Genomic DNA, 26,896 nt, shown 5'->3' with positions numbered 1-26,896 from the left:
ATTTACCGTAATTTCCACCCTACAAGTCGCGACTTTTTGCCCACACGCTTTCAACCCTGCGGTTTATGCAGTGATGCGGCTAATTTGTGCATTTTTTCTAACGGCTGCATGGGGGCACTCGAGCAGAAAAGGTAAGAATGAGACCGGTGGAATATATGTGCCGAGGAAGTGACTTTTACTGGCCGTGTTAGTGCTGCGCTAGTGTTAGCGCTGTACTAGCATGTTTCTGCTGTGTTACTGGCGTGTCTCAGTGATATTTGCCGGTAAGTTTTTAATTTATCCGGCCTTGTTAGCATTAGTGGTAGCTTTAGCACGGCGCAAGCGTTAGCACTAGTGTTAGCGCAACGCTACCGTTAAACCCTTTCTGTGTACCATTTTTCTTTGTAAATAGCTCGTGTTTCAATGTGAGTTTCAATGTGGGCACTTGCGGCTTTTACACAGCTGCACCGTATGTATTTTACCAAATGGTATTTCCTTTACAAATGTACTCGGTGAGGCTTGTAACCAGGTGCGCTTTGTCGGCCGGAAATTACGGTACTATACACTTGGAAGATACCGCTTTTTTTTTTTTTTTTTAATCCACCCACTTATCATGTAAGCATAAGTAGCGGAACGAGACTGACGCGTGTTTCTCAACACTGAAAGTCTACGCTCGGATTTAGATTTGGGTACGCCGAACACATTGACAAAAGACAACAGCAGCAGTTATGAGGGCTACGACGAAATATCCTTCAACAACGTTGACATCGACAACAATCTCCGGAGGGATGTGAAAGTTTCACAATTTACTGATCGGTAAAGATTTCATGAACAAATGTACGGCGGCTACACGAGGAGATGCATTAGCAAGATGAATAGGAAGACCAGGCTGTAATTTGCCAACAAGCACAGAGAGGAGCATGAAGAATTATGGGATGGACTGACGAGACAATGATAAATGAAACCTTTGAAGGTGATGGAAAGGCAACGGTTTGGAGAAAGGAAGGGTCGGCGGTGCAGGGCAGCACTGTAGAGTTTTCATATTCTACATTTTATATAAATATAATAATAAAATCCTGAACTGTTGCTCTCTAGTCTCACATTCATATGTCACTAAATCCAAACGTTTTCAGTCTCCAGTAAAACCGGAGGAACCGTCCTCTGTGTTACGGTACCTTTGGAGGGGAGCGGATTTCCAATTCCAAATATACAACATCCTACTGTAATACGGTTACTTAGCAACAGCCAAGGAAGGCCTACAAAGCCATAAAGTCTCTAGCTTTAGTTCAAAACCTAAATCCGTGCCAGGAAATAAACACACACACAAATAAAAGCTCTCACAGAAAGAAATTGCAATCCCCAAATGAGAAGAGTGGAAAAAAAAAAATCATAATTTCAAGGAAGATCATATAATTCCTTTGACAACAATTCATATGAATGCCAAGCAAGAACTTTGAGGTGATTCCATGTCCCCATCACTTTAATATTGCTTTATCTTAAGTATGAGTTTATTCATTATAATACCCTAGTAATAATACGAGAAATTATCTTTTTTTCAAGTGCACAAAAGTGAAGAAAAAAGCTTTGCTGACAGCATCCAGCATCAGAAATATTAGATAATCTATTCAGGATGCGTACTTAACATAAGAGAGGTACGGCACAAGTGCACTCACCAGCATAGTGGGATATTCCAGAAATATCTGAAACACAAAAAGGATTAAAGAGAAATTACTACTTGGAATCTGTTGAATCACTACAACTGATGGCTGAACATGATTGATTTATATAGAAATACACGTAAATATAAGTGATAAACAACACTGAAATACTTCATGAGCGTGAAGTAGCAACATACAGTATGTGCGAATGATTTGACTTTTACGAGACCGTTCATCCACCTTTTTCCTGATTTCATTGCTAGTCAAGACAGCGAATGACAGTCTCACAGACTCACATGATGCTGTGATCATATTTTTTTTTAAATTCACTTGCAAAAGCTCAGTGATTGATTGATTTTCAGTTTGTAAAATCTATTCATTTAATCCGACGGATCAGCGTCAAATGTTGTACGTTACAAAATGGAAAACAAAAGGCTCCTCAAATATTACAATGACAAATCTGCTCGACTAATACATAACCAAGAGTGCTTGCTGAAGAATGACATTAGATTATACTGATCTGGTTATTGACAGCGAGACAATATGTTAAATTATTATTTTTGGGGGAGGGAATGGGGCCTGCACAGCCCCACAGAGTTTCCATAGAGACGAACACATATGCAGTACTTCAATGTTTTCTGGTGTTATGGTCATATTTAAAAAAAGCTAATTACTTGATCTGCATATACCTAGTATTCCCCCAGACATGACATTCACAAACAATGACCCAAAATGAAAAATGGTCATCTGAGCAAGCGTCGAAACATCTGCCATTGCTGCTCCCTCAAATCTTTTCAATGGTGTAAACACAAAAGCTTTACACTCCTCCTACGCTTGATGCTCTTCGCCTTCTTTCTCTCTCTCTCTCTCTCTCCAGCTCAGCGTCGAGAGAATGACCGCCTCTGGCCGCAAACCAAGAACTGACGCCACTCTGAGGGGATTGCACAACAGTTTTTATTTAGGCTTTACAGTCACGGTCAGGATTATTGGGGTCGATCGCCGATCAGCAACTTTTGACAACATCACCGATGTATCGCAAGATGAAGCAATGTGACCGTTTACATGACTTGTTCATTTATTGAATATACTTGGGTACTCTGTACTTTAGTATCTTTGTATTCTCCTGCATAGTTTACAATAGTTAACAACAGTTAAACCACCGATGACCTCTCGGGGGAACTCAAGGATTGGCCACTGGGATAAGTTTAAATCGACGTTACATCATCATAACAGTAATAACGGGTGCAACTTACTGTAATTAAATAAATTATTGCAAATAAATTAATAAATACTGTTAATGATATGCTTACTCTAACTTTCTCATTGTTCTGGCCACTTGGGCTTTTATTTTGGTTTGTTTTTTTTCCAGCGTGGTGTTGTTGAACATGGCATTCTCCTCCTTGTTTACATTTTTCTAGTGCTCGGTCAAATTTGTTGTGTTTGAACCATTTAAATGATGCTCCCCACAACGAAAAAACGCGGGATCTTTGTCTAAACACCGCAAAATAGTCCCGCACCGACGTGTTTTTTTTAACAGACCCTTGAAAAAAAATGTATTTCCCGTCAGACAGATTATTGAAATGTCATCTGGTCCGAGAGGTTTGACATAGGTCAAAAGTCATCGCTACTTGCTATCTGTCGACGTTCCACTGCATTCTGAAACTTCAAAGTTACAGTACTAACCAATATGATTAAGAAAAACAAAAAAAAAAAAGGTACTACACTGGCTAACTAATGGGAAGAATCTGATAAATCCTTTCAAATTATCCTGGGCTATTGGATGAGTGACGTACAGTAGGTCAAGGAATTCATTTCAGTCCAATAACCTTGCGCTACTGATGGTGTAGCTGTACATTTGGCTGACTTGGGTAATTTCAGTTCTCACTCGGTGACGGTGTGAATGTTTCTCTGTCCCTATATGTCCTCTGCGACTGACCAGCAAGCACACCAGGGTGTACTGTCCTCCGCTTTTTGCTCCAAGTCACCTGGCATAGGCTCCAGCTCTCCGTCACCCTGAACAAGACAAGCCGTATAGAAAATGGAGGGATGGATAAAGCAATCTTGACCGACCAAAACGCAAGATATCGCAATACGGTCTCCACGGGTTATCCTTTATTAGACCAAAGCTTCACCCTACTAAGTAATTAAATTATGACTGAGTACCAGTCATGATACCGATATTTGCATTGTAATGGTGCTTCCATAGTAACGCAATAGTAATATAACAGTAATAATAATAGTAATGTTAGGCTGACAGATTAGGTTGGACCGAATTCCCCTTGGACCATGATGTTCGCAGATGATATTGTGATCTGCAGTGAAAGCAGGATTAGGTGGAGGAACAATTAGAAAGATGGAGGCACGCACTGGAAGGAAGAGGAATGAAGATGAACTGAAGTAAAACAGAATATAAGTGCGTGAATGAGAGGGGCGGTAGGGGAAGACTGAAGCTCCTGGGAGAAGAGATAGCGAGGGTGGACGACTTTAAATACTTGGGGTCAACAGTAAAGAGCAATGGTGAGTGTGGTAAGGAAGTGAAGAAACAAGTCCAAGCAGGTCGGAACAGCTGGCAGAAGGTGTCTGGTGCGTTATGTGACAGAAGAATCTCAGCTAGGGTGAAGGGCAAAGTTTATAAAACAGTGGTGAGGACAGCCATGAAGGACGGATTAGAGACGGTGGCAATGAAGAGACAACGGGAAGCAGAACTGGAGGTGGCAGAAATGAAGATGCTGAGGTTCTCGCTCGGAGTGAGCAGGTTGGAGCTCCTTAGAGAGACGGCCAAAGTTGGATGTTTTGGAGACAAGGTTAGACAGAGCAGACTTCAATGGTTTGGACGTGTCCAGAGGCGAGAGATTGAGTATATTGGTGGGAGGGTGCTGAGGATGGAGCTGCCAGGCAAAAGAGCGAGAGGAAGACCAAAGAAAAGGTTGATGGATGTGGTGAGGGAAGACACGAGGACAGTGGGTGTTAGAGAGGAAGACGTACGAGATGGGCTTAGATGGAAAAAGATGACACGCTGTGGCGACCCCTCATCAGGACAAGCCAAAAGGAAGAGAAGAAAGAAGAGTGGTGCTTCCATACAAAAATTGATCCGGTGCAAGTGGTTTTGCAATCCCACTTTGTAAGGAGACATTCCAGGCAGACAAACCAACTTTTGAATTTGCTTCAGCTGTGTATACATGAAATGTTTATGAAGATTATGGTAAGTAATCCAACGAATGTAGTAAATGTACACTTTACTGGAGAAGACACAAACACTACTGGGGTGATGTCTTTTGCCATTTCTATTTTTTGAAGATGAGTGCTTTTTTTTTTTTTTTTTTTTTAGTTTGAATATACAACATGACAACATTTTAAAAAAGTTCCACTCTGAGACCCGCTCTCAAAGGTTTGTGTACTTTTCAATCTCCAAAACACTCGTGTTGTATAAGCAAGCAACCAAAGCGACACCGTTTTGAAGTCCATCCTTGTTTTAAGGGAGTCCAGAGGAAATGGCCGACAAACGAGCGATTACAAAAACCCGTTTCGCGGTTGAACATTACGGCTGGGAATATTCCGCATCTTCCCAGAGTCGCTATGTTTGCGTGAACAACGCCAACAAGGAATGGGTATTGTACACGCCACAGCAGACGCTGACACCGCAACGCATCTAATTAAATGTTTGAGGGAAGAAAAGTTGCTGTGTAAAGCCATACATAGACACGGCAATGCCCCTTTTTCCTTTCGTCTGGTTCTGTACGAGAAGAAAGGCAAATAAATGTGAACTCGACTGTTAACCTCTCTCGGAGCATTCAGTTACAGAGTAAGAGCCACAGTAAAATTCCAAAACATCCCATCCTTACATTTGATTTTAAAAAACTGCACAACCACAGGAAAAGAGAATTAGCATTCGAGGTAACCAATCAAGACCAAACCGTAAACAACGTGGAAAAAATGTCTTGGCAGGAGGCTTAGAAATCACAACAATTTCATTCCTTCCCATCCACTAATTTGTCAAAGCAAGCGGACAGTTTTATCGAAGCAAAACAGAACAGGCCGACACCGTATCGGACGCGTCCCGTGTCCTTATTTGCGCTGCACACTCGGCCTGCGTGCGAGGCTCCCACATGCAACTGCTTGCACGGTGACGAGCGACGCAAATTCCTTTCCAGCCTTCAGCCTGTCAGACGTTCTCTACCTGCCTTCCGCCCGAGCGCCAAACGGACCCTCCCGAGCCATCTTGCCACCTACTTACCTTTATGTGAGCAGCCTAGAAGATCCCAGAAGTGCATCTTGGAAGCCTTTTGGCCCGAACCCTAACCCTCCACCTCCGCTCTAAACTTGGATCTATTCCCCTTCTCTTCCCCTCTTCACTTCCTCGTTGCGTCGTATGTCGTCATATCGCAGAGGGAGGACACCCGCCTCTGATTGCTTCCAATTCCCACACCTTTGAGTGTCACAACACATGCCCCCCGGCAGTCGATTTCTCTCCCTTCCCGCGGTGCACGACTCCCGCCCCCGGCTTCCGATTTCAACCGCTCGCCCCCCCTCTCCCTTGTCTCGATTTCCCCGTGTCAGAAGCCGGACAGGTGTGACCATCGATCCAACGTTGTCAGTGTTGCGTCCTTCGCCCCCGCCTCTTCGGATTAGTGGCAGAAATGTGAGAAGTGACACATGGAGACGAGCTCAGCCTTACCGGGGGCATCATTTTTTGGGGGGGGGGCTTGAAAAAAAATGTCTAGTCACCGTTAGGCAAATTACAATTTAAATTTAAGATGACATTAGCATAATTTTTGATGGAAAAGGTGATTATAATTAAAAGACTGCAGACATAACAGTGAAGGTGTGAATTGTAGCATTATCCAGTAATAACGTTTGACCTTTGGAATGAAAGAACAGATGATATTTCCTGATGAATGACCTAGAAACAATAAATGCTGACATGTCCGAAAGCAGTGAGTCAGAAGTGGCAACAGTAGCCTGACTTGTACATAAAGACAAACATATGATCTTAATGAACAAAAGTCCTGATTATTATCATCCAACATTGGGTGTTTCCTGGGGGGTCTTGTGAGCACGGGGGCACCCAAAGGACAATGTAATAAATGACATCATAGGTTTATTTCTCTCCACTTCAACACAAGAATCAGTTGAACCTGGTGATTTGTGGCATGTGAATCAAATTATTAATATGAGAGCTGTGAGCAGTGCCCAATCTTGTGATTGCACAAGCAGCCAACGAGTCAAACACTTGAAGATGGTTATAAAACATCTTTTGTCTGCTAAAGAAATACATGCTTGCAACAACGCACCACACCGGGGAGAGCTTATTTGGAAACAAAACACGTTTCCGATTTTTTTTTTTTTTGATTGTGGATGACATAAATCAGTGCCGGTATTCACCTTTTCCACCCAAGTTACCGGAGAAGCCCAGAGGGGTGGTTTCGGCCACTGCACCACTCACACCTCTCAGCTTGGAATACAAATGGCTGCACCGTGTGGAAAATGAGCACAGTGTTCGGATGACGGAGTGCGCCATGAACCTTAAATATGTGTGTACAATAACACGAGCCCCGTGCAGCATCCAGCCCATTGTCTGACTGCTAGCCCTGCGATGCTAAGCTAGCTCGGCTAGCGGCAGACTATTCCCACCCATTCCGCTCCCAAAGCGGATCAATACTCACCCGCTCGGGGTTCCCGGAGCCGGGCCGCACCTACTCCCAGTCAAAGGCCACTTTTCTTTTTTCTTTTTTCTTTTTTCTCCCTCCTCCCCCAGTCAGCAGGCTCGGCTTTCACACATGAGTCCCGGTGGTTTGAAGTCCGACTGGTGGAGGCTGAGCCTGCCCGCTGTCGGGTCCCCCTCGCCTTGTCTGCGCGAGTCCACAACAGCGCCGTGCCCGGTTGTCGGCGTCACTGACGCGACGTAGCAACCGCGCCGTGGCGTGCCGGGCCGTGCTGCGTCGCTACAGCTGGAGCGCGGAGGCTTCCCAACATGGCTGCAGTCGGTCGGGAGGATTTGGGGGCCCAGAGACGTCCACAGCGCCGCCAGGGGCCCGCGACGACTTTCCGAGGTATCGCCGCGCGTATGTAACATGGATCCATTATTGTTCTTTTTTTTTTTGTTTGTTTGTTTACGTACATTCACACAAGATGAGAAACGTCACACAAGCACAATCCCAATGTCAAGAAGAGAAAACAGATGATTTTCTTCCATTATACAAGCCGCTTATCCTCACAAAGGATCAAAGGATGAAGATTCTTTTCCTAACAGACCACCTCTGACCTGGTGGGTCTTACAAAACTAGAAACGTTTATGAAATTAGACGATATGTGATCAGCCATCAATTTGTTTTCTTTATGAATCTTGCAGTCAGCATGCAGGTGAGCTGATGAGCCGATCCCAGTTGACTTTGGGCGAGAGGCGGGGTAACACCCGGGAGTGGTCACCAGTTAATCACAGGCCACATGTAGACAAACAACCGTTCACACGCACATTTAGAATCACCCATTCACCCATCCATCGACCCATTCGTCATTTAAGGGTCGGCAGTCAACTCATATTTTGAAGAAAATAAAATGCAACTAACCAGCTGTTGCAGAGATGCTACCCTACTTTGGAAAATACAGTGTGATTGGTCGCGTTGCAGTGGCACAACTTCCCATTCGATTCCGATTCGAGTTGCCTGTGGACTGACTGACGACTAGTCCAAAGCCGGTGGCACGGTGATTCAGCTGGTAAACAGTTCTCAGGTCTCGGGTTCAATCGCGGCCCCGCCTGTGCGGAGTGTGCACGTTCTCCCCGTGCCTGCGTGGGTTTCCTCCGGGCACTCCGGTTTCCTCCCACATCCCAAAAACATGCAACATTAATTGGACACTCTAAATTGGCCCTAGCTGTGATTGTGAGTGCATCTGTTTATCTCTATGTGCCCTGCGATTGGGTGGCAACCAGTTCAGGCCCGTTGACAGCTGCGATAGGCTCCAGCACTCCCCGCGACCTTCGTGAGGATAAGCAGCCAAGAAAATGGATGGATGGATGGATGGATGGTCCAAGGCCTCTTGGCCCAAGTCAGCTGGGACAGGCTCCAGCCTCTGCTCTGATCCTGAGCATGATAAGCAGTCCAGGAAATGAATGGCTTTATTGCATGAATGCAATGTGTTACAAAAACAAAACAATCCGGGAATCAACATATGCAGTAATAAGCACAGAACAAACCTCTACAGTTAAAATAGAGAAGTGCAAATATAGTGCTGAGTTGTTCAAACAAGCAAATTCCAATTTAGAATCAAACGCAATCACAATCATATATGCATTACACCATCCACATGTAATAAGCAGTATCACGACAAAATGAAATTGAATTCTGTTGGGTAAAGCCATGGTGGGAGAAGAGGAAAGAATCGGCAGATTTCATTCGCCATTCGTTTTTAAATCCGAGAAAACATACAAACCCTTACGCTGACCATTTTAAAGTAGACGCGCACTAAATAAAGTGTACTTTCATCTGGGGGGTGTACATTTTCCATCACATTGCCTCATCTGTTGACCAAGACCACAATAGATTTATACTGTATGTGTGGATGGGTGTGTATATATCCATCCATCCATTTTCTTAGCCGCTTATCCTCACAAGGGTCGCAGGGAGTGCCGGAGCCTATCCCAGGAGGCGGTTTACACTTTGAACGCGGGAAGGCTGGTGCCCGGAGAAAAGCCACACAGGCACGGGGAGAACATGCAAACTCCCCACTGGCGGGGCCGCGATTATTTAGAAGACTTCATATGGGGAAAAGTATAATTTTAGGAGTACAGTACATAAAACACCAACGATCTCTTTCTCTGATTCAATTGTTTAAATCTATTCTCAAACTACCAAAAGCAGTCACATAATCTATAGTTAAAGATGGCCCATCTATTGGCCCTTAAGCATGCCAGGGCATATGTCTCATGTTTAAATAAATCCCGAAGAGATTCCTTTCATAAATTATTCATCACAGTGTCACAGTGCAAAGAGTCGCTAATCCAGACACCCCCCCCTCCCCCCCCCCCCCCTCCCCGCCTTTGAATCTTCCAAACACAAATATGTGCGATTTTCAACGCTGACAGCTCGTGTTGCCATTTGGATCATCCATTTTCATCAACCCACACACCTAAACACGCAGTGCATTCATACTGCTTCTTATGATTCCCCCCCGCACATACAGTACATTCATTCATGCGGGGGGGTGGGGGGCACCTGCATACACAGACACACAAACCATCTTCGGGGTGGGGGGGGGGGGGGTGACATCGATTGCATGATGTGTGCGATGAACTGGGCGTGTCTGCATAGAAAAATAGGAATGCAATAACCTCACTGTTGCATCATGGAAGTGTTGCAAGTTGCAAAAAATTAAAATGAATTAAAATGTGTTTTTGTGTCATGGACTTTGCAAGGATGGAAACAAAGAAGTATTAAAAAAAATCAGAATAATTTTACACATTTTTATTTAATGCAGACCATCTGGGAAAAGACGAGGCTTCGGCTAATACCATAATCCGTATTAAAAACATATCTAATGCAATGCCAGATGGATGGCAGTCGTGTTGACGCTTTCCACGAATGCGATGGATCAAATGCAACGCGCAGAGCGCCATCTACCGATCAAAAGAAAGAAACGCTACCACTCCTGTTTGGGTGTATCATTTTATTTGCTACAACACAATATTGTATGCATCTTTTAATATTTTACAATGTTTCGTTTCAACTAGTTACTACAAGCCCCCCCCCACCAACCAATGAAAAATCTTCATTGTATTTTTTTATATAAAAGAATACATGAACATTTTTATGACATACTTATAGATTTTTTTTTAATCTGTTGTATGATGAATTATCCCGTACTTCTGTAACACGAATATAGGATTATCCTACTTCATTTGATTTATACACACATTTCTATGAGTAACTTCTGTTTAAAAGAAGTTGTTAAAAGTGTATCTTCACACATTTGTGTATAGCGGTGTAAATTGAAGTGTCGATAAACACCTAGCCTTAGGTACCGATTTGAACTCTTCATCAGTAATTACATCTAAAAAAAAAAAAAAAAAAAATTAAGAAAAGAGAGTCACTGATGGTGTAGTGATACACAAACTTGATTTTGGTTTGGAGAGCGTGGGAACATTTCCCGATATCTGCCCTGGCGACCAGTTCAGTTTTGCCCAAAGCCAAATGGGATAGGCTCCCATCTCTCCTGCGTCCCTTGTGAGGATAAGCGGCTTGTATATTGGATGGATGGATGGATGATTAAGAAGAGATGAAAAAATAAATCTAAAATACAATGACATGAATATCAATATATTTTGTGCTATCAGTTCTCCGAGGTAAGAAAAGGACAATAAATATCCTCAGTTGGAAACCCAAATTTTCAGCTACATTTTGAGACAAGAAGTTGACTATGGCGAACATGAAAATGAGGCTCAATAAAAGCATACAGCAGTCACTTGTTTTTTTACGACTGTGACGTTTATGTGCAGTTGCGGAGATAGGCAATAACCAGGTGCGAGCGCAAGCTAGGCGGGTGAGCACAGGCGGCGGGCTTCAGCACGCCACTTCATGCGTGGATTTGGAAACGATGCGGTCCATGTTGCCGTTGGAGAGGCTCTCCATGGAGACGTCGGTGTGGGAGCGTCCGCGCTTCTCGTGTGCCCGACTCCGAGAGTTCTCCAGGGATGAGACGCTGGAGCTCGAGGTGGTGCGTGACCGCAGCCTGGTCATGCTGGCGCTGGATACTGCGGATGACGATATTTGTGGCATTGTGAGCGTGGATTATTCAGGAATATTCATTGAAGTGTAATTAAATGTGAACTCTCCCAGGTGTGTTTCTTATCACTTACAGTATCCCAGGCCTTGGATGAAATATTTGAAGGCTTCAATCACTTTGGCTGGCTGTTAAGAGATGAAGGATATACCAAATTTACGATTTATTTGCTGTTTAATGTGGAGATTTACTGCAGTGATCATTCAACAAACTGGCCCACCTGAGCCACTTGCGGAAGTCCGCCACAGTCCGCCATCTAGAGAGGCAAAGTAGCTTCATTGGGTCACGTTTGCATTCATCTCTTTCAGTTTGATAAGTTACCCGAGCGATAATAGTGCGAATATTAGAATACCGATGTGACTGCTTACCTTGAGCAATGTGGTCTTTGTGGGGTTCAGTTTAGAGTTGCAGTCAACCACAGCCTCCACAAACGGGGAGTTGTCTCCAACAAGCAGCAACGTGGAGCATCTGGGTTTAACACACGGGCGGAGAGGTGCTTCACGCAACGACACGTATATGTCAAGTCTAGTAATATGACTGACAGCAGAGTAAATGGGATTGGTAACATAAAAGAAATAAAAAAACTGGACTTTTGGCCACAGCTGTTCGGTAAAAGCCGGAAGGTGCTTCTTACTTGAGTGTCCTGACGTTGACGTTTCCTCCAGGAACAGGCCTCTCCACCTCAAGGGCGCCACGGCTGTTGTAAGCGCGGAAGAACTGGACCACGTTGTGCTGGTTCATGGTCGCGGTGATGTGGTGGCGGTACGTAGCTATGAGGTCGTGGTTGGATTGGATCTCTTCCTAAAACGTCAGCGCGGAAGGAAGACCGGGAGCGTTAGACCGCGCGGAATCAGATCATCAACTCGTGCCTTTGTTGCCACTGCCGCTAACCTTTCCGAATAAGTGTGTGATAATCGTGTCAGGGAGCGTGTGAGTCCACTCGGTAATCTGGAGTGCAGAGGGACAAACATGCGCTTATATAGCAGAAGTCTGACAGTCAATCGGTTCACGCTATGGTGTGACCAATCGCTCACGCGCAGACCAGACACACTCAACTGCCGACCTTGTTTGCGACGGTATCAATTAATCCCTCGGCGTTTGGGTTGATGTTGATCAGGACCAATCCATCCACCAGATCAGGGTGATTCAGCTAAAAACATACGTACACAAGGTATAAATGCAGATAGCGGCGTCCGTAGTCATGTCAGGTCTAGGCAATACAGTGCATCCATGATAAGACAACAACAGCTGCCATATGGCATTGAAAGGTCTCGTTTCTTAGGTTTGGTAGAATTCGCTAAGGCTATTTAATTCAAGTACAGACCTACATTGTCTATATTCTATATTTTCACTTTGAGCAAGAATATTGTCACGCTCACAAAAGGGATTCAGGGAAGAATTGTGTACTAACAGCAAAGTTGGCCAAGATGCAGGCGCCTGCTCCAACTCCCAGTCCGATCACACTGCGCAACCTGAGAATCACATTCAGCGTCAAGCCCGGATCTGCGGCATTAGTTTGAGATTATCGTGGTAAAACCTGAGGATTATCAGGTCCGCCTCACCCGAAGTGTTTGAGCACAGCAGGCAGCGCTTCGGACAGTTGGTCCATCGTTGGGTAGGAGTACCTACAATGTCACAAGTCAGTAATGTAATACTGATATTGTTACGCTGTTAAGAATAAACGTAAAGACCGCTCACGATGTAGGGAATGTTTTGGCCGCTTCGTGTTGTCCCGGGGCTTCAACGTGGCAAACGGGGAAATGTCTGAGGATTTCTTGCATGTCCTCGTGTGCAAACAGAGCCTCAAAACACGACTTGTCTGGAGAAAGAAAGAAAGAAAGAAAGAAAGAAAACATGCACACATCAACCGTTGTAATATTATTGAAATTAAAGGTAATTTATTACAATTCAAAGTGTGTGAATTACTTTCCACAAGACAATTGATAATTAAAGATAATAACAATTATTGTAGCTTGTTGTGACATTCAAAAATGATACTACCATACATTTGCATTTAGCAGGAGGATTGATATTTCTTCAATGAACTATATCGTGATTTTATGTAGTATGTAATTGGAATAATAGTTACTTGATACTATTATTGATTCATAGTGGATATAAAGAAATACATACGGTTGAGTCCGACGTCGTGATAGGTCAGAATGACGGGACGATTTGCCCTGGGGGTTCCCGTCATGACGCAGTGGACCTTCCCGTACTGAGTGTCGACGTGTTCCTCCTCGAATAAGAGAAAAACAAAAGAATTCACACTTTTAGACGCGTCCGGATGAAGACCGGTCACGGGGTCGTTCTGTCGCTGAACAAAATTAAAAAGTTGAGTAAAATAGTGGGAGAACAATGAACATTATGTTGCAGCACATTCCCAAAAAAAAAAAAAAAAAAAAAAGGTCTTCTCATCAAAACAACTGTGCAATATTTAAAAATACTCACAGTGATCTGAGGCTCGAAGACAGAGTCGCATTCATTCTCTTCCAGAACCATGACAACTGGTGCACCAAAGGCCCAAAAATTACAGACACGGGGGGAGAACTTGCGTTCAACAGCGAGGTGTCCTGTAAATGCGGATTTTGTTCTGCAGTGGAATACCCTCGGGGAGTCCCAAGTACGCCGCAACCAGTGCAGGAAGTGCGACAGGGCGTCCGCTTGAGCGGCTTTATGTACGCCCCCGGCGCTGATCTGCCGCTAAAGCCTCAAGTCCAACCTGGCTCACATTTGGCCAACTGGCCCCAGGTTTAATCTCACCTGAGGCTGTTTCAGCCCCACCAACAGGCCAGGACGGGATTCCCTACCAAGAATTAATCAAGCGCATAATGATTGTATACAGCACATGATGTTTCTGTTCAGTGTTATGATGTATTTTATGGTCCAGAAAGCAAAACAGAAATGCTACAATTCATGCATGACTGCATCAATACGCATACGGTTTTACTTCTTTTATGAAAGTGACATTGACAGTGACATTCATTATATATATGTATATCTTTTTACTTACCAAAACTATACTTGATAAAATTGTAAATCTAAGATCAGACAGCATGTTATTATTCTAACATTTGCTTCTCTGGGTTATGTTCTTGCGTTAAATTGATAACAATAAACAAACAAGGCACATATGCGTCAGCAGCAAGCAAGGCATGAGGTTGCAGCTCATTTTCTTAATCTGGACCCGCCATCTGCTCACAGAATTGGACTTGCTCGGACAAGCCGTCCTTGACACTTGACTGCAATCCACTAATGTACCGCTGACCACTTTGAACGTCCGCCCTGAGGTCTCGCTGCAGACGTGTCAAAGGCAAAAATATGTAATGTGCAATGTCAAGTCAAATAGATACAGAACATTATGGAAAGGAACGGTCGCACTCAGCCGCAGGACCGAAAAAACAAGGCGTTGGTCTTCCCAAGCCTTTTGTAAGATTTTCTACACGATTTGGGAATATCTCTATTCATCCAGAAGAGAATTTACAAGGTCAAAGGAAATCTCGGAAGAAAGGGCCTGACTCGCAAACGCTGCCCTTCTTCCGACAAAAGCTCCGATCGGGGGCGACGTCATTTGAGTTTGCCCTCAATTTTTGCACTCGGGCACAGTCACGCTGGAGCAGAAAAGGGCCTTTGATAGAAATGTTCCCACGGCGTTGGAAGCATTAATATTTTCCACATTGTGTAACCTCGCAGACACGAAAACATTGCAGTTTATAAAGGGCAAACAGCGTAAAAAAAAAAAAATAATAATAATAAAAAGCAGGTCCTGTATATCATTTTTGGGTTGGACTTGAGGTGGAACTGCAAAGGTTTTGGTGGGGTTATACAACAAATGATTGATATCTGGTTATTTCAAAAAGAATGTGAAAAAATGTGTTACTTTTTAATCACTGATAAACTGGAAATGTTTGGATGTTCATGTTACTTAAATGAAGTGTTCGTACTGGAGTGCAAAAACTGCTTGCTTAAACTTTGTTACATTGACGTATTTAATATAGATGCAGAACACTAAGGACGCAAATATACAAGAGTGACCAACGCGCAGTCAGATATCAGAATTCTGCATCATTGCTGGTTTGAAAACTTTTTGGGGTTTGAAGGATTCATTCAAGTGTTTACAGCACAGAGTAACAGCTGGTTGAACGGAAACAAAGCAGACTGCGCAGAGTTCCGTCTTTCAGAGTTATTTACACTTGTGAGAAGTGCACAGCTCCAGCCGGGTAATCCTTTTAGTCGTGGCTGGAAAGTCGAGGGCAGCAGATGGGTCTTACTCAGCCTCGCGTCAGCGTGAAGCCCGTTTAGCATCGTTCAAACGCTAATGAAACGCTGACCCGCTGGCCTAATTATTCACTGACTGCTGGCCCACATTTTTTGGAATTATTTTATGACAGCGTCAAAGGGCCTTCTACTCAGCAGCTATGTTGATTTACAGGAAAGGTCACTCAACATATTTTACCTGTTCTACCGAGTTCGGCTTGGGTCTTGGCACCGAAAAAGCTTTAAAGTTAATTAGAACCCCGAGACTGCGAGTTAATCACTACGGTGAGTGATGTTGCATGCAAGTTGATTGTTGTTGTTGTTTGGGTAAGTAATCTAGGTGGCATGCCTTTTTGAATGTGGGAGGAAACCAAAGTACCTGGGGAGAACCCAATTAAGTATGAATGTAAGAACTCGCAACTCCACATAGGAGGTCCACAGGCGCAAATTTGAACCCAGGACTCCTCAACTGTGAGGCAGACGTGCCAATCACTTGGCTGCATTTCTGGCAAAGATGACATTAATTACAAGACAGCTTTTAATGTTTTAATTTTTTTTTTCCAGCCTAGACGTTTGTACCCACTGATCTAAAAAAAAAAAAAAAAAAGACTGGATGGTTCATTGGCCACCAAAACTGAAGTTGCCATCCGCCATCTTGATCCTCCCAAAACAAGCATGCCGACCTGTGCGTTCCTCACCAGTTTCGTGGCTCTGAAAAAACATTCCACGGGTAAATTAGAAAGATTTACTTTGACACTGTCAAAGATTGTTTGTAGGGTTTTTCTTTAATTTTCTGATATCTTAATTCACTCAAACAAAGTTTTACGGTCCTTGTTGTTCACTGTTCACTCTCTGCTTCACCTTTATAGGCCAGCGGTTTTTCGCGAAAAAGCGACGTCAATATTTTGCCAAAGTTCATCAGTGGATGAGCAAGAAAACACATTTTATGTGATTTTTTTTGGATGAATTTCATTATACAGAACTCTGCAAATTGAATTTAGATTTTCAAATGCAAGGAAACGAGTTTAAATCTTCTGTCTGAAATAGGACGTCGCAGAGACAACAAATGAACAACACGTTTAGCATGTATTTTCCCATTGCGAGTCCTTTTTTCCAAAAATATATCTAACTGATTGACGTTTGTATGACAAAAAATGCTTAGTTTTTTTTTTTTTTTTGGGGGGGGGGCTATGTTATGATGATAGTGCTTCAGGGTGTATTTTTGGAAAAGTTAACATGTCACGGAAATGGGGCCATAGGTAATATGCAAGGTTTCTTGGTAGTCACGGTCTTATACGTCTTTCCTTTGCTCTTCACCTTTTTTGTCTTACCAAGTGGGCTTAAAAATCCTTCATGTTACCAGAACTGAAAAAACGTCAAGATCACACGATCAGTTTTAATCCTACATGCCAAATTTTGAGGAAAACCCCCCCGCCATAATCCAACCTGGAAACTATGTCCTCCACTAATTTGGGGAGTACCAAGATGGCGGCCAACCAACGCAATATACCCCTCGATGTGTATGCGGCTATCCAGTCTTTTTTATTTTGGTCAGTGTGTGTACCACTCCGTATCAAAGCGTCGGAAGTACAGGACAGTAAAATTTCAGTTGTGTCACTTACCAGTAGAAGCCACTTGGTGGAGATTTGAGCTACTTTCTGCTACTTTAGATCAGAGCGCTCCAAAACCACCACCATTTCATTCAATAATTCATGTAGGCTTTTCCTGATGCTACATGAGAAACAATTCAGGCAAAACGTTTTCGCCACGTGATTACAGCACCTGCGGCAACTGAAAACGTGGAAAATACTTTATAGTGCACTTGCAGCTACAGCTGCAAGTATATGGAGGAGAAGCTCATCTGTAACCACTTGCTCGGCCTTTCGATGATGATCCCAGTCCCATTGTAGACTAAATTCAATTGCGAAAAGTCTGGCAGAGATGCTGCTTTCGGACTATTTTCGAGGTGCTGTTGAGCAAAGCATTAATTGGGGTCTCCAAATTGCCCCTAGGTGTGACTGTTGTCCGTCTCCATGTGCCCTGTGATTGGTTGGCAACCAGTTCAGGGCGTACCCCGCCTCCTTCCCGACGACAGCTGGAATCGGCTCCGGCACTCCCGCGACCCTTGTGAGGATAAGCGGGTCAGAAAATGGATATATGTATGTATGCGTGTTTGAATCCAGCCATTTTTTCATGTGAGCAAAACGTTTAGGGCATGTGACTTAGGTGTTAGCCCTCGCTGGGTCACAGTCCTGCTCGAACAGAAATAAAACCCTAAAGCGCGCCTACAAAGTCGCAAGCATGATCCCGAAAGTGTCAGCAAGCTGAAGAAGCAAGATTCAGGGGGAAATGACGTCTCATTTTACAGACGTTCTTTGTCAGGCCGACAATATGCTGCCATGGCAAGTACTTCTAGCATGCAGGTGAAGTCTCAATGTCTGACTCTCAGCTTTCAAAACATTCTAAATATAACACAGCAGCTGCTGCCTCTTGCTACATGCTTGAGTGGGCGTGTTGTTGTTTCGTTTTTTTTTTTACAACTGCCTGCATGGGATCATGCTAAATGAGTCTACATGTTTCTTTATGTTTTCATAGTTTGATGAGCATTACACAACGCGGTGTATGCGTGTGCGTTTGCACGTGTACGTGAGAAAGCACACAGGCGCGTTTTGTGATTCCTTTTATAGTATGAGTGCCGTGTGTGGCCATCAAGGAAAGAATTAATTTTATTGTCTTTCCTGCACTTTGCTGGAAAGGTCAAGACAAAGCTTCTGAAGCTTCTTCTTCTTATTTAAATGTCCACACAGCAGCCGCTCCCACCAGTTTTATAGCAATCTTCTTCTTCTTCTTCTTTTCCTTTCGGCTTCTCCTGATTAGGACTCGACACGGCGTGTCATCTTTTTCCATCCAAGCCTATCTCGTGCATCTTCATCTCTAACACGCACAGTCTTCATGTCCTCCCTCACCACATCCATCAACCTTTTCTTTGGTCTTCCTCTCTTTCGCTCTTTTGCCTGGCAACTCCCATCCTCAGACTTTCTCACCTCTGAACATGTCCAAACCATCGAAGTCTGCTCTCTGGAACCTTGCGAGAACCTCAGCATCTTCATTTCTGCCACCTCCAGTTCTGCTTCCCGTCTCTTCGTCTCTAATCCGTACATCATGGCCGGCCTCGCCACTCTTTTATAAACTTTGCCCTTCATCCTGGCGGGGACTCTTCTGTCACATAGAACACCAGACACCTTCCGCTAACTGTTCCACCCCGCTTGGACCCGTTTCTTCACTTCCTCACCACACTCACCCTCACTCTGGATCGTTGACCCCAAGTATTTGAAGTCGTCCACCCTCGCTATCTCTTCTCCCTGGAGCTTCACTCCTCCTCCTCCGCCCCTCACATTCATGCACATATTTTCTGTTTTACTTCAGCTAATCTTCCTTCCTCTCCTTTCCGGTGCCTGCCTCCTTCTTCTTCTTCTTTTCCTTTCGGCTTGTCCCGTTAGGGGTCGCCACAGCGTGTCATCTTTTGCCATCTTAGCCTATCTCCTGCATCTTCCTCTCGAACCCCAACTGCCCTCATGTCTTCCCTCACCACATCCATAAACCTTCTCTTTGGTCTTCCTCTCGCCCTTTTGCCTGGGAGCTCCATCCTCAGCATCCTTCTACCAATATACTCACTCTCTCGCCTCTGAACATGTCCAAACCATCGAAGTCTGGTGTCTCGAATCTTGTCTCCAAAACATCCAGCTTTGGCTGTCCCTCTAATGAGCTCATTTCTAATCCTATCCAACCTGGTCACTCCGAGCGAGAACCTCAACATCTTCATTTCTGCCACCTCCAGTTCAGATTCCTGTTGTTTCTTCAGTGCCACTGTCTCTAATCCGTACATCATGGCCGGCCTCACCACTGTTTTGTAAACTTTGCCCTTCATCCTAGCAGACACTCTTCTGTCACATAACACACCAGACACCTTTCGCCAGCTGTTCCAACCTGCTTGGACCCGTTTCTTCACTTCCTGACCACACTCTCCATTGCTCTGTATTGTTGACCCCAAGTATTTGAAGTCGTCCACCCTCGCTATCTCTTCTCCCTGTAGCCTCACTCTTCCCCCTCTACTTTTCTCATTCACGCACATATATTCTGTTTTACTTTGGCTAATCTTCATTCCTCTCCTTTCCAGTGCATGTCTCCATCTTTCCAATTGTTCCTCTGCATGCTCCCTGCTTTCACTGCATATGACAATATCATCTGCGAACATCATGGTCCAAGGGGATTCCAGTCTAACCTCATCTGTCAGCCTATCCATTACCACTGCAAATAGGAAGGGGCTCAGAGCTGATCCCTGATGCAGTCCCACCTCCACCTTAAATTCCTCTGTCACACCTAAGGCACACCTCACCATTGTTCTGCTGCCATCATACATGTCCTGTACTATTTTAACATACTTCTCTGCCACACCAGACTTACGCATGCAGTACCACAGTTCCTCTCTTGGTACTCTGTCATAGGCTTTCTCTAGGTCCACAAAGACGCAATGTAGCTCCTTCTGACCTTCTCTGTACTTTTCCACGAGCATCCTCAAGGCAAATAATGCATCTGTGGTACTCTTTCTAGGCATGAAACCATACTGTTGCTCGCAGATACATACTTCTGTCCTGAGTCTAGCCTCCACTACTCTTTCCCATAACTTCATTGTGTGGCTCATCAACTTTATTCCTCTATAGTTCCCACAGCTCTGAACATCCCCTTTGTTCTTAAAAATGGGAACTAGAACACTTTTCCTCCATTCTTCAGGCATCTTTTCGCCCGCTAGTATTCTGTTGAATAAGTTGGTCAAAAACTCCACAGCCATCTCTCCAAATTGCTTCCATACCTCTACCGGTATGTCATCAGGACCAACTGCCTTTCCATTTTTCATCCTTTGTAGTGCCTTTCTGACTTCCCCCTTAGTAATCATTTCCACTTCCTGGTCCTTCACTCTTGCCTCTTCAACTCTTCCTTCTCTCTCATTTTCTTCATTCATCAACTTCTCAAAGTATTCTTTCCATCTATTTAGTACACTACCGGCACCAGTCAACACATTTCCATCTCTATCCTTAATCACCCTGACCTGCTGCACATCCTTCCCATCTCTATCCCTCTGTCTGGCCAACCTGTAGAGATCCTTTTCTCCTTCTTTCGTGTCCAACCTGGTGTACATGTCTTCATATGCCTCTTGTTTAGCCTTTGCCACCTCTACCTTTGCCCTACGTCGCATCTCGATGTACTCCTTTCGCCTCTCCTCAGTCCTCTCAGTATCCCACTTCTTCTTCGCTAATCTCTTTCCTTGTATTACTCCCTGTATTTTGGGGTTCCACCACCAAGTCTCCTTCTCCCCTTTCCTACCAGATGACACACCAAGTACTCTCCTGCCTGTCTCTCTGATCACCTTGGCTGTCGTCGTCCAGTCTTCCGGGAGCTTCGGTTGTCCATCGAGAGCCTGTCTCACCTCTTTCCGGAAGGCCGCACGACATTCTTCCTTTCTCAGCTTCCACCACATGGTTCTCTGCTCTACCTTTGTCTTCTTAATCTTCCTACCCACCACCAGAATCATCCTACACACTACCATCCTATGCTGTCGAGCTACACTCTCCCCTACCACTACTTTACAGTCAGTAACCTCCTTCAGATTACATCGTCTGCACAAAATATAATCTACCTGCGTGGTTCTACCGCCGCTCTTGTAGGTCACTATATGTTCCTCCCTCTTCTGGAAATAAGTGTTCACTACAGCCATCTCCATCCTTTTTGCAAAGTCCACCACCATCTGCCCTTCAAAGTTCCTTTCATGGATGCCGTACTTACCCATCACTTCTTCATCGCCCCTGTTTCCTTTACCAATATGTCCATTACAATCTGCACCAATCACAACTCTCTCGCCGTCTGGGATGCTCAGAACTACTTCATCTAGTTCCTTCCAGAATTTCTCTTTCAACTCTAGGTCACATCCTACCTGTGGTGCATAGCCGCTAACCACATTATACATAACACCCTCAATTTCAAATTTTAGTCTCATCACTCGATCTGATACTCTTTTCACCCCCAAGACATTCTTAGCCAGCTCTTCCTTTAAAATAACCCCGACTCCATTTCTCTTCCCATCTACTCCGTGGTAGAATAATTTAAACCCTGCTCCCAAACTTCTAGCCTTACTACCTTTCCACCTGCTCTCTTGGATGCACAGAATATCAACCTGTCTCCTAATCATCATGTCAACCAACTCCTGTGCTTTTCCTGTCATAGTCCCAACATTCAAAGTCCCTACACTCAGTTGTAGGCTCTGTGCATTCCTCTTTTTCTTCTGACGCTGGATCCGGTTTCCTCCTCTTCTTTGTCTTCGACCCACAGTAGCTGAATTTCCACCGACGCCCTGCAGGTTAGCAGTGCCGGGGGCGGGCGTTGTTAACCCGGGCCACGACCGATCCGGTATGGGATTCTTTAGATGAACGCTCATATTTGTTTGGCACAGTTTTTACGCCGGATGCCCTTCCTGACGCAACCCTCTGCATTTATCCGGGCTTGGGACCGGCCTACAGATTGCACTGGTTTGTGCCCCCATAGGGCTGCATTTTTCCGGTGCCTGCCTCCATCTTTCTAATTGTTCCTCCTTTCACTCCAGATCACAGTATCATCTCCGAACATCACGGTCAAAGGGAAATCCAGTCTAACCTCATCTGTCAGCCTATCCATTACTACCGCAAACAGGAAGGGGCTCAGCGCGGATCCCTGATGCAGTCCCACCTCCACCTTAAATTCTGATTCATCCTAGTAAACTTCAACAGGAAGTTGTAAAAACCTTAGTCTTCCATATCTGCTTCAGGTGACGTCCCCCCACGCTTGCCATGCTGTTGTGCGGGGCCTTGGGAGGCAGAATAAACAAAATGAAAATATTGTTCATATTTTACAGGACTGACAAATAAAAAGCTTGATGCAAGCACAGCCCCTTTTTTTATGAAAATGTTTCCTATCTGAGAGACAAAGAGGGAGCCTTTCTGCTGAATTACACTTCATAAAGATATACATTCTATTTTTTTTCACGTTAACAACATAATATGATGCTATTTTACCTGGATGGAGTGGATTAATAGCACAGCCATTTATCTGCGAACATCATGGTCCAAGGGGAATCCAGTCTAACCTCATCTGTCAGCCTATCCATTACTACCGCAAACAGGAAGGGGCTTAGAGCGGATCCCTGATGCAGTCCCACCTCCACCTTAAATTCTTCTGTCACACCTAGGGCACACCTCACTGCTGTTCTGCAGCCCTCATACATGTCCTGTACTATTCTAACCTAGCTATCTAACTTTATATCAATCTGCACATACAATAAAATATATCAGATTTTAATACTGTTGGAAATCGTGTGTGAAACCTTTTGTATTATCTGTATGTCTGCATGAATTGTTTTTATAATATGACCTGATTTTCACACAAGTTACTACAATTTACAAACAGCATTTTTGTTAAATACCTCACAAAGAGTTCTACGGTATGTTTCTGTGTTTTTACTGAATGTTACGTGTAAACAGCACACTGCGGGTTTGAGAAGGCACGCGAACCTTTGGATTTCGTCAAATGTTTCAACGTCCTCTGGGAGCAAGAACTTCAACCACAGGTTTCCTGTCATTGTCGGTCAGACGTCCCCGACGGTGTGACAGAATTTCGGATTGCTCCGGTTGAAGAAATTGCTTCATATTCTTGGGATATGTAGAATGAGTTGTCTTAAATTCATGCCAAAGCGTCTCTATCAGGTTGAGGTCAGGACTTGGGCCACTCTTCAGGGTGGACAGTATTTAGTTTTGTTGAATCACTCGCTTGTTTACTAACCTTTATGCTTTTGGTCAGTGGCGTCACTAGGCCTACATTAGAGTGGCTGCGCCCCCCCCCCCCCCCTTAAAAACTCATCAAGCCCCCCCCCCCAAAAAAATAAAATCTTTGTATGTGTTTATTACGACAAAGGTTTATTGTCGTAGCCCCCCTAACACTGATCTTCAGTTCCCCCTAAACAAATTTGTGAATGTAAGGAAAGGGGAAACGTTACACGCAGCAGGTCCGACAGAGATCCGGACCGGCATCTTCTCATTGCGAGTCATATGTGCTCCACGATAATTATAATATATCTATGTCAACACTCGTTTTTACTTCCTGTTTGCCATCCTCGTTTGACCCTCCGTGTTTAGTTTTTTTGTCCCCTGGAGTGAACTCAGCACCAGTGCTGGGAAAACATGCAATAAATAATACTTACTGCTAGTACTCATGTAACTATTTGTATCGATCAAATTACACGGTCTCAAAACTACTCAGCGCCATGGCGACGCCGCCGCTTAAACACTATTAGATGTCACAGCCGATCTAAATTGGAAACGTAAATTAATATTTGTGCATTAATTCCGTCATTTGTAATAATTTACTAATTCAAGAAAGTCTTCCAGAAAAGGTTTTACAAATCCTCGCTGTATTTGCAATTAGCTCTTAATTGTTGCCAAATGATATTCCTGAAAACATAAATCTCTACCGGGAGATATGACTTTTAGCTTTAATAACAGTATGTCCAGCTGTTCTCTTGTTGTATTCATAAAATAGAAATACACCGGAAAGTCAGAGTAGACATTTCTGAGCAAAATTAGAAGCGAGGCAATGAGGGATCACGTCATTACCGGATGGCAGCAGAGAGACAGTAAATGTGCTGCATCAAAATATTATCCGTATGTATGATCTATAATGTTGTTGTCTAGGATTAAAAATGGCAGATTCTTAAAAATATGCTCGACTCCATGGTTGTCCATGATGGACAAAAAAAGAATGAAGTGTTTCGACATCCTAGAAGAAGTCGGATTCAAGCTCCTTCACACCTTCGTCTGCTGATTAGTAGGCTTGCAAAATCCAACTGCAATATTTAAGTTATGTTATGTAAATGTTTGTTTGCTACATACGTGTTCAATTCTCCAAGTGCACTTTACAAAAAATTTATTATCAGAAGTGGCACAACTTGCCCGGAGTGACGTGCGCAGGTTCCGGAAGAAAAGACCTGTGAGAGGAATGCACGATGCGGCGAGTCCCGTTTCTTGAATGCTAATTAGTGTTCACATTCTCTTTTTTGTATTATTGTACACTCATAAAAATATTTGCTAGTTGTTATAAGCCAAGGCTTTGATTTGTCATTTTTAAAGTGACATTTTACAGACAAAAATTCCCACTTGTTCACATGTAATGCAGATAAACATTCAGTCTAAAGCCGATTTCTTTTTAATAATAAACAAATACGTTGGTGGTTATATTTATGGATGTCTGTGTCAGTTTCAGTGTTAATACATAAATATGGTGTGACATATATGTGAATTGGTGGCATGGTGGGTCAGGTGGTAAAGCGTTGGCCTCACAGTTCTGAGGTCCTGGGTTCAATCCCGGACCCTCCTGTGTGGAGTTTGCGTGTTCTCCCCGTTCCTGCCGTGGGTTTTCTCCGGGCACTCCGGTTTCCTCCCACATCCAAAAAAAAAAAAAAACATGCAACATTAATTGGACATTCTAAATTGCCCGTAGGTGTGATTGTGAGTGCGACTGTTTGTCTCCATGTGCACTGCGATCGTCTGGGAACCAGTCCAGGGTGTACGCCGCCTCATGCCTGTTGACAGCCGGGATAGGCTCCAGCACGCCCCTCAACCCTCGTGAGGATAAGCGGGAAAGAAAATGGATGAGTGGAGTCCTGCCTGGTCCGCCGGCAATAAAAAGCACGGTCGTTCTAAATTTTGACGAGCATTTATTAACACTTAATTAACAATTATCCCCAAAAAGCCCCCAAAATTTAGTCTTGTCACTCGTGAGGATAAGCAGCAAAGAATGTGGATGGATGGATAAATGTGAATGCAGCATGTTCCTTTCCCTTTTGAATTGTAAAATGGATTACTAAATGAAATGATCATTTGTATGTATCTCAGTAAATGTAGATGGATGAGAATATCTTCTTAACGTCATACATTGTACGATTGCGCCAAGTTGTAACGTTGTTTTGTTGCAAAAACTGCTGGAAATGCAACACAACGGGTTTTCTTCAAGTACTCTGGTGTCCTCCCACATTCCAAAAACATACACGGTAAGTCAATTGACGACTCTCAATTGTTGGTAGGTATGAATGTGAGCGCGAACGGTTGTTTGTCAATACGTGCCAGTTCAGGGCGTGTCCCACTTCTTGCCAAACGTCAGCCCCGGTTGGCACCAGAACACCGACGACCCTGGCGGTACCGTAGTGAGAATTGATGGCCGGATAACCTATTTTTTTTTATGTCAGGATGCTTGTTTAATCGCAAATATGACAGCCAGTCACCAACTTTTAACCTCCGCGCACGTCAACGACCGGAGTGCTAAAACATGTTTCGTGACATTCACCCGTTGAACAAAGGAAGACTCAGAGAGAAAAAGAGCCAATCTTGAATGAGCGAGCAAACAATTCAAACGAGCAAAATCTTGGCAGAGGCGGCAGAGCAACAGGCTCAAGCGGTTTACGGATCGAATCAAGTCGGCGGCCTTGGTGCAACGGCGTGAGCGAGAGTCGGCACCCTGCACCCGAAGTGTCCTTTGGGCTATTCAAAAATCACAAGACTGCCAGCTGAGGTTTGACCTCCGGGAACTCGGCTCGTGTTTCCTGAGAACATCGCGACGACCGTGTTGAAACCCGCCGCGGTGCTGTTTGCGGCACCGACGCAGATGGCAATCTCGCGCCGGATCAAATTGGCAAAGTCTGTTCTGACTTGCTTCGTGGCATTGATCACAGATTGTTGCATATCAACCACCTGTAGGGCAGCGTATGATTGTTTTTTTGGGTTTTTTTTTTTTTTTTTGTGTGTGTGTCCAGTGTTTACTGAGTGCCTGAAATTAATTGTTTATGCTCTTAAAAATATAAATACCTGAGGGCGGTTGTGTCATTGCTGCCGCAATCAAAATGAAGCGATTGCCATATCGTAAAATTTCATTGTGAGCCTGAAATATGTCAACCTTTGAGTCTGGAGGTGCAGCATATGTATTTGTGTGAGATTTTCTTTGGGTAACGACACCCACCCATTTTCTCATGATTTCATGATAGTGATAAACTGGAGCCTCCCCCGGGTGACGTTCAGGCCGGGTATCGAGCCTGGATTGGTCGCCGCTCGATAGTGGGAAACATACACAAGCAATCATTCACATCACATTCACAT

The 26,896-nt window shown here is 44.2% G+C and overlaps 2 protein-coding genes across 2 annotated transcripts in view; both read right to left on the bottom strand.

Annotated features, from left to right (window-relative positions):
* LOC133500276 (focal adhesion kinase 1-like) overlaps window positions 1-7,607 on the bottom strand; it is a 62,534-nt gene extending 54,927 nt beyond the window's left edge. The window contains exons 1-2 of the mRNA XM_061818773.1: window positions 7,301-7,607; window positions 1,653-1,679 (exon numbers count right to left, since the gene is read on the bottom strand). The gene's annotated coding sequence lies outside the window, so the exon portion shown is untranslated. The remainder of the gene's footprint in view (window positions 1-1,652; window positions 1,680-7,300) is intronic.
* A 2,894-nt stretch (window positions 7,608-10,501) lies between these two features.
* On the bottom strand, window positions 10,502-14,120 carry LOC133500277 (protein NDRG1-like). Its single transcript, XM_061818774.1, has 12 exons — window positions 13,863-14,120; window positions 13,545-13,650; window positions 13,110-13,230; window positions 12,974-13,036; window positions 12,823-12,883; window positions 12,475-12,561; window positions 12,303-12,359; window positions 12,046-12,212; window positions 11,780-11,879; window positions 11,632-11,667; window positions 11,488-11,539; window positions 10,502-11,382 (listed from the first exon to the last, which is right to left on the bottom strand). Exons 1-12 carry the CDS (start codon window positions 13,911-13,913, stop codon window positions 11,192-11,194), a joined length of 1,092 nt encoding a protein of 363 aa, XP_061674758.1. The 5' UTR covers window positions 13,914-14,120; the 3' UTR covers window positions 10,502-11,191.
* Window positions 14,121-26,896: the final 12,776 nt, after the last annotated feature.

This window comes from Syngnathoides biaculeatus, chromosome 5 (genome assembly GCF_019802595.1).
Source record: "Syngnathoides biaculeatus isolate LvHL_M chromosome 5, ASM1980259v1, whole genome shotgun sequence".
Classification (NCBI taxonomy): Eukaryota; Metazoa; Chordata; class Actinopteri; order Syngnathiformes; family Syngnathidae; genus Syngnathoides; species Syngnathoides biaculeatus.
Note: the sequence above shows the minus strand (reverse complement) of the source record. Positions and strands in the feature narration are given on the sequence as shown.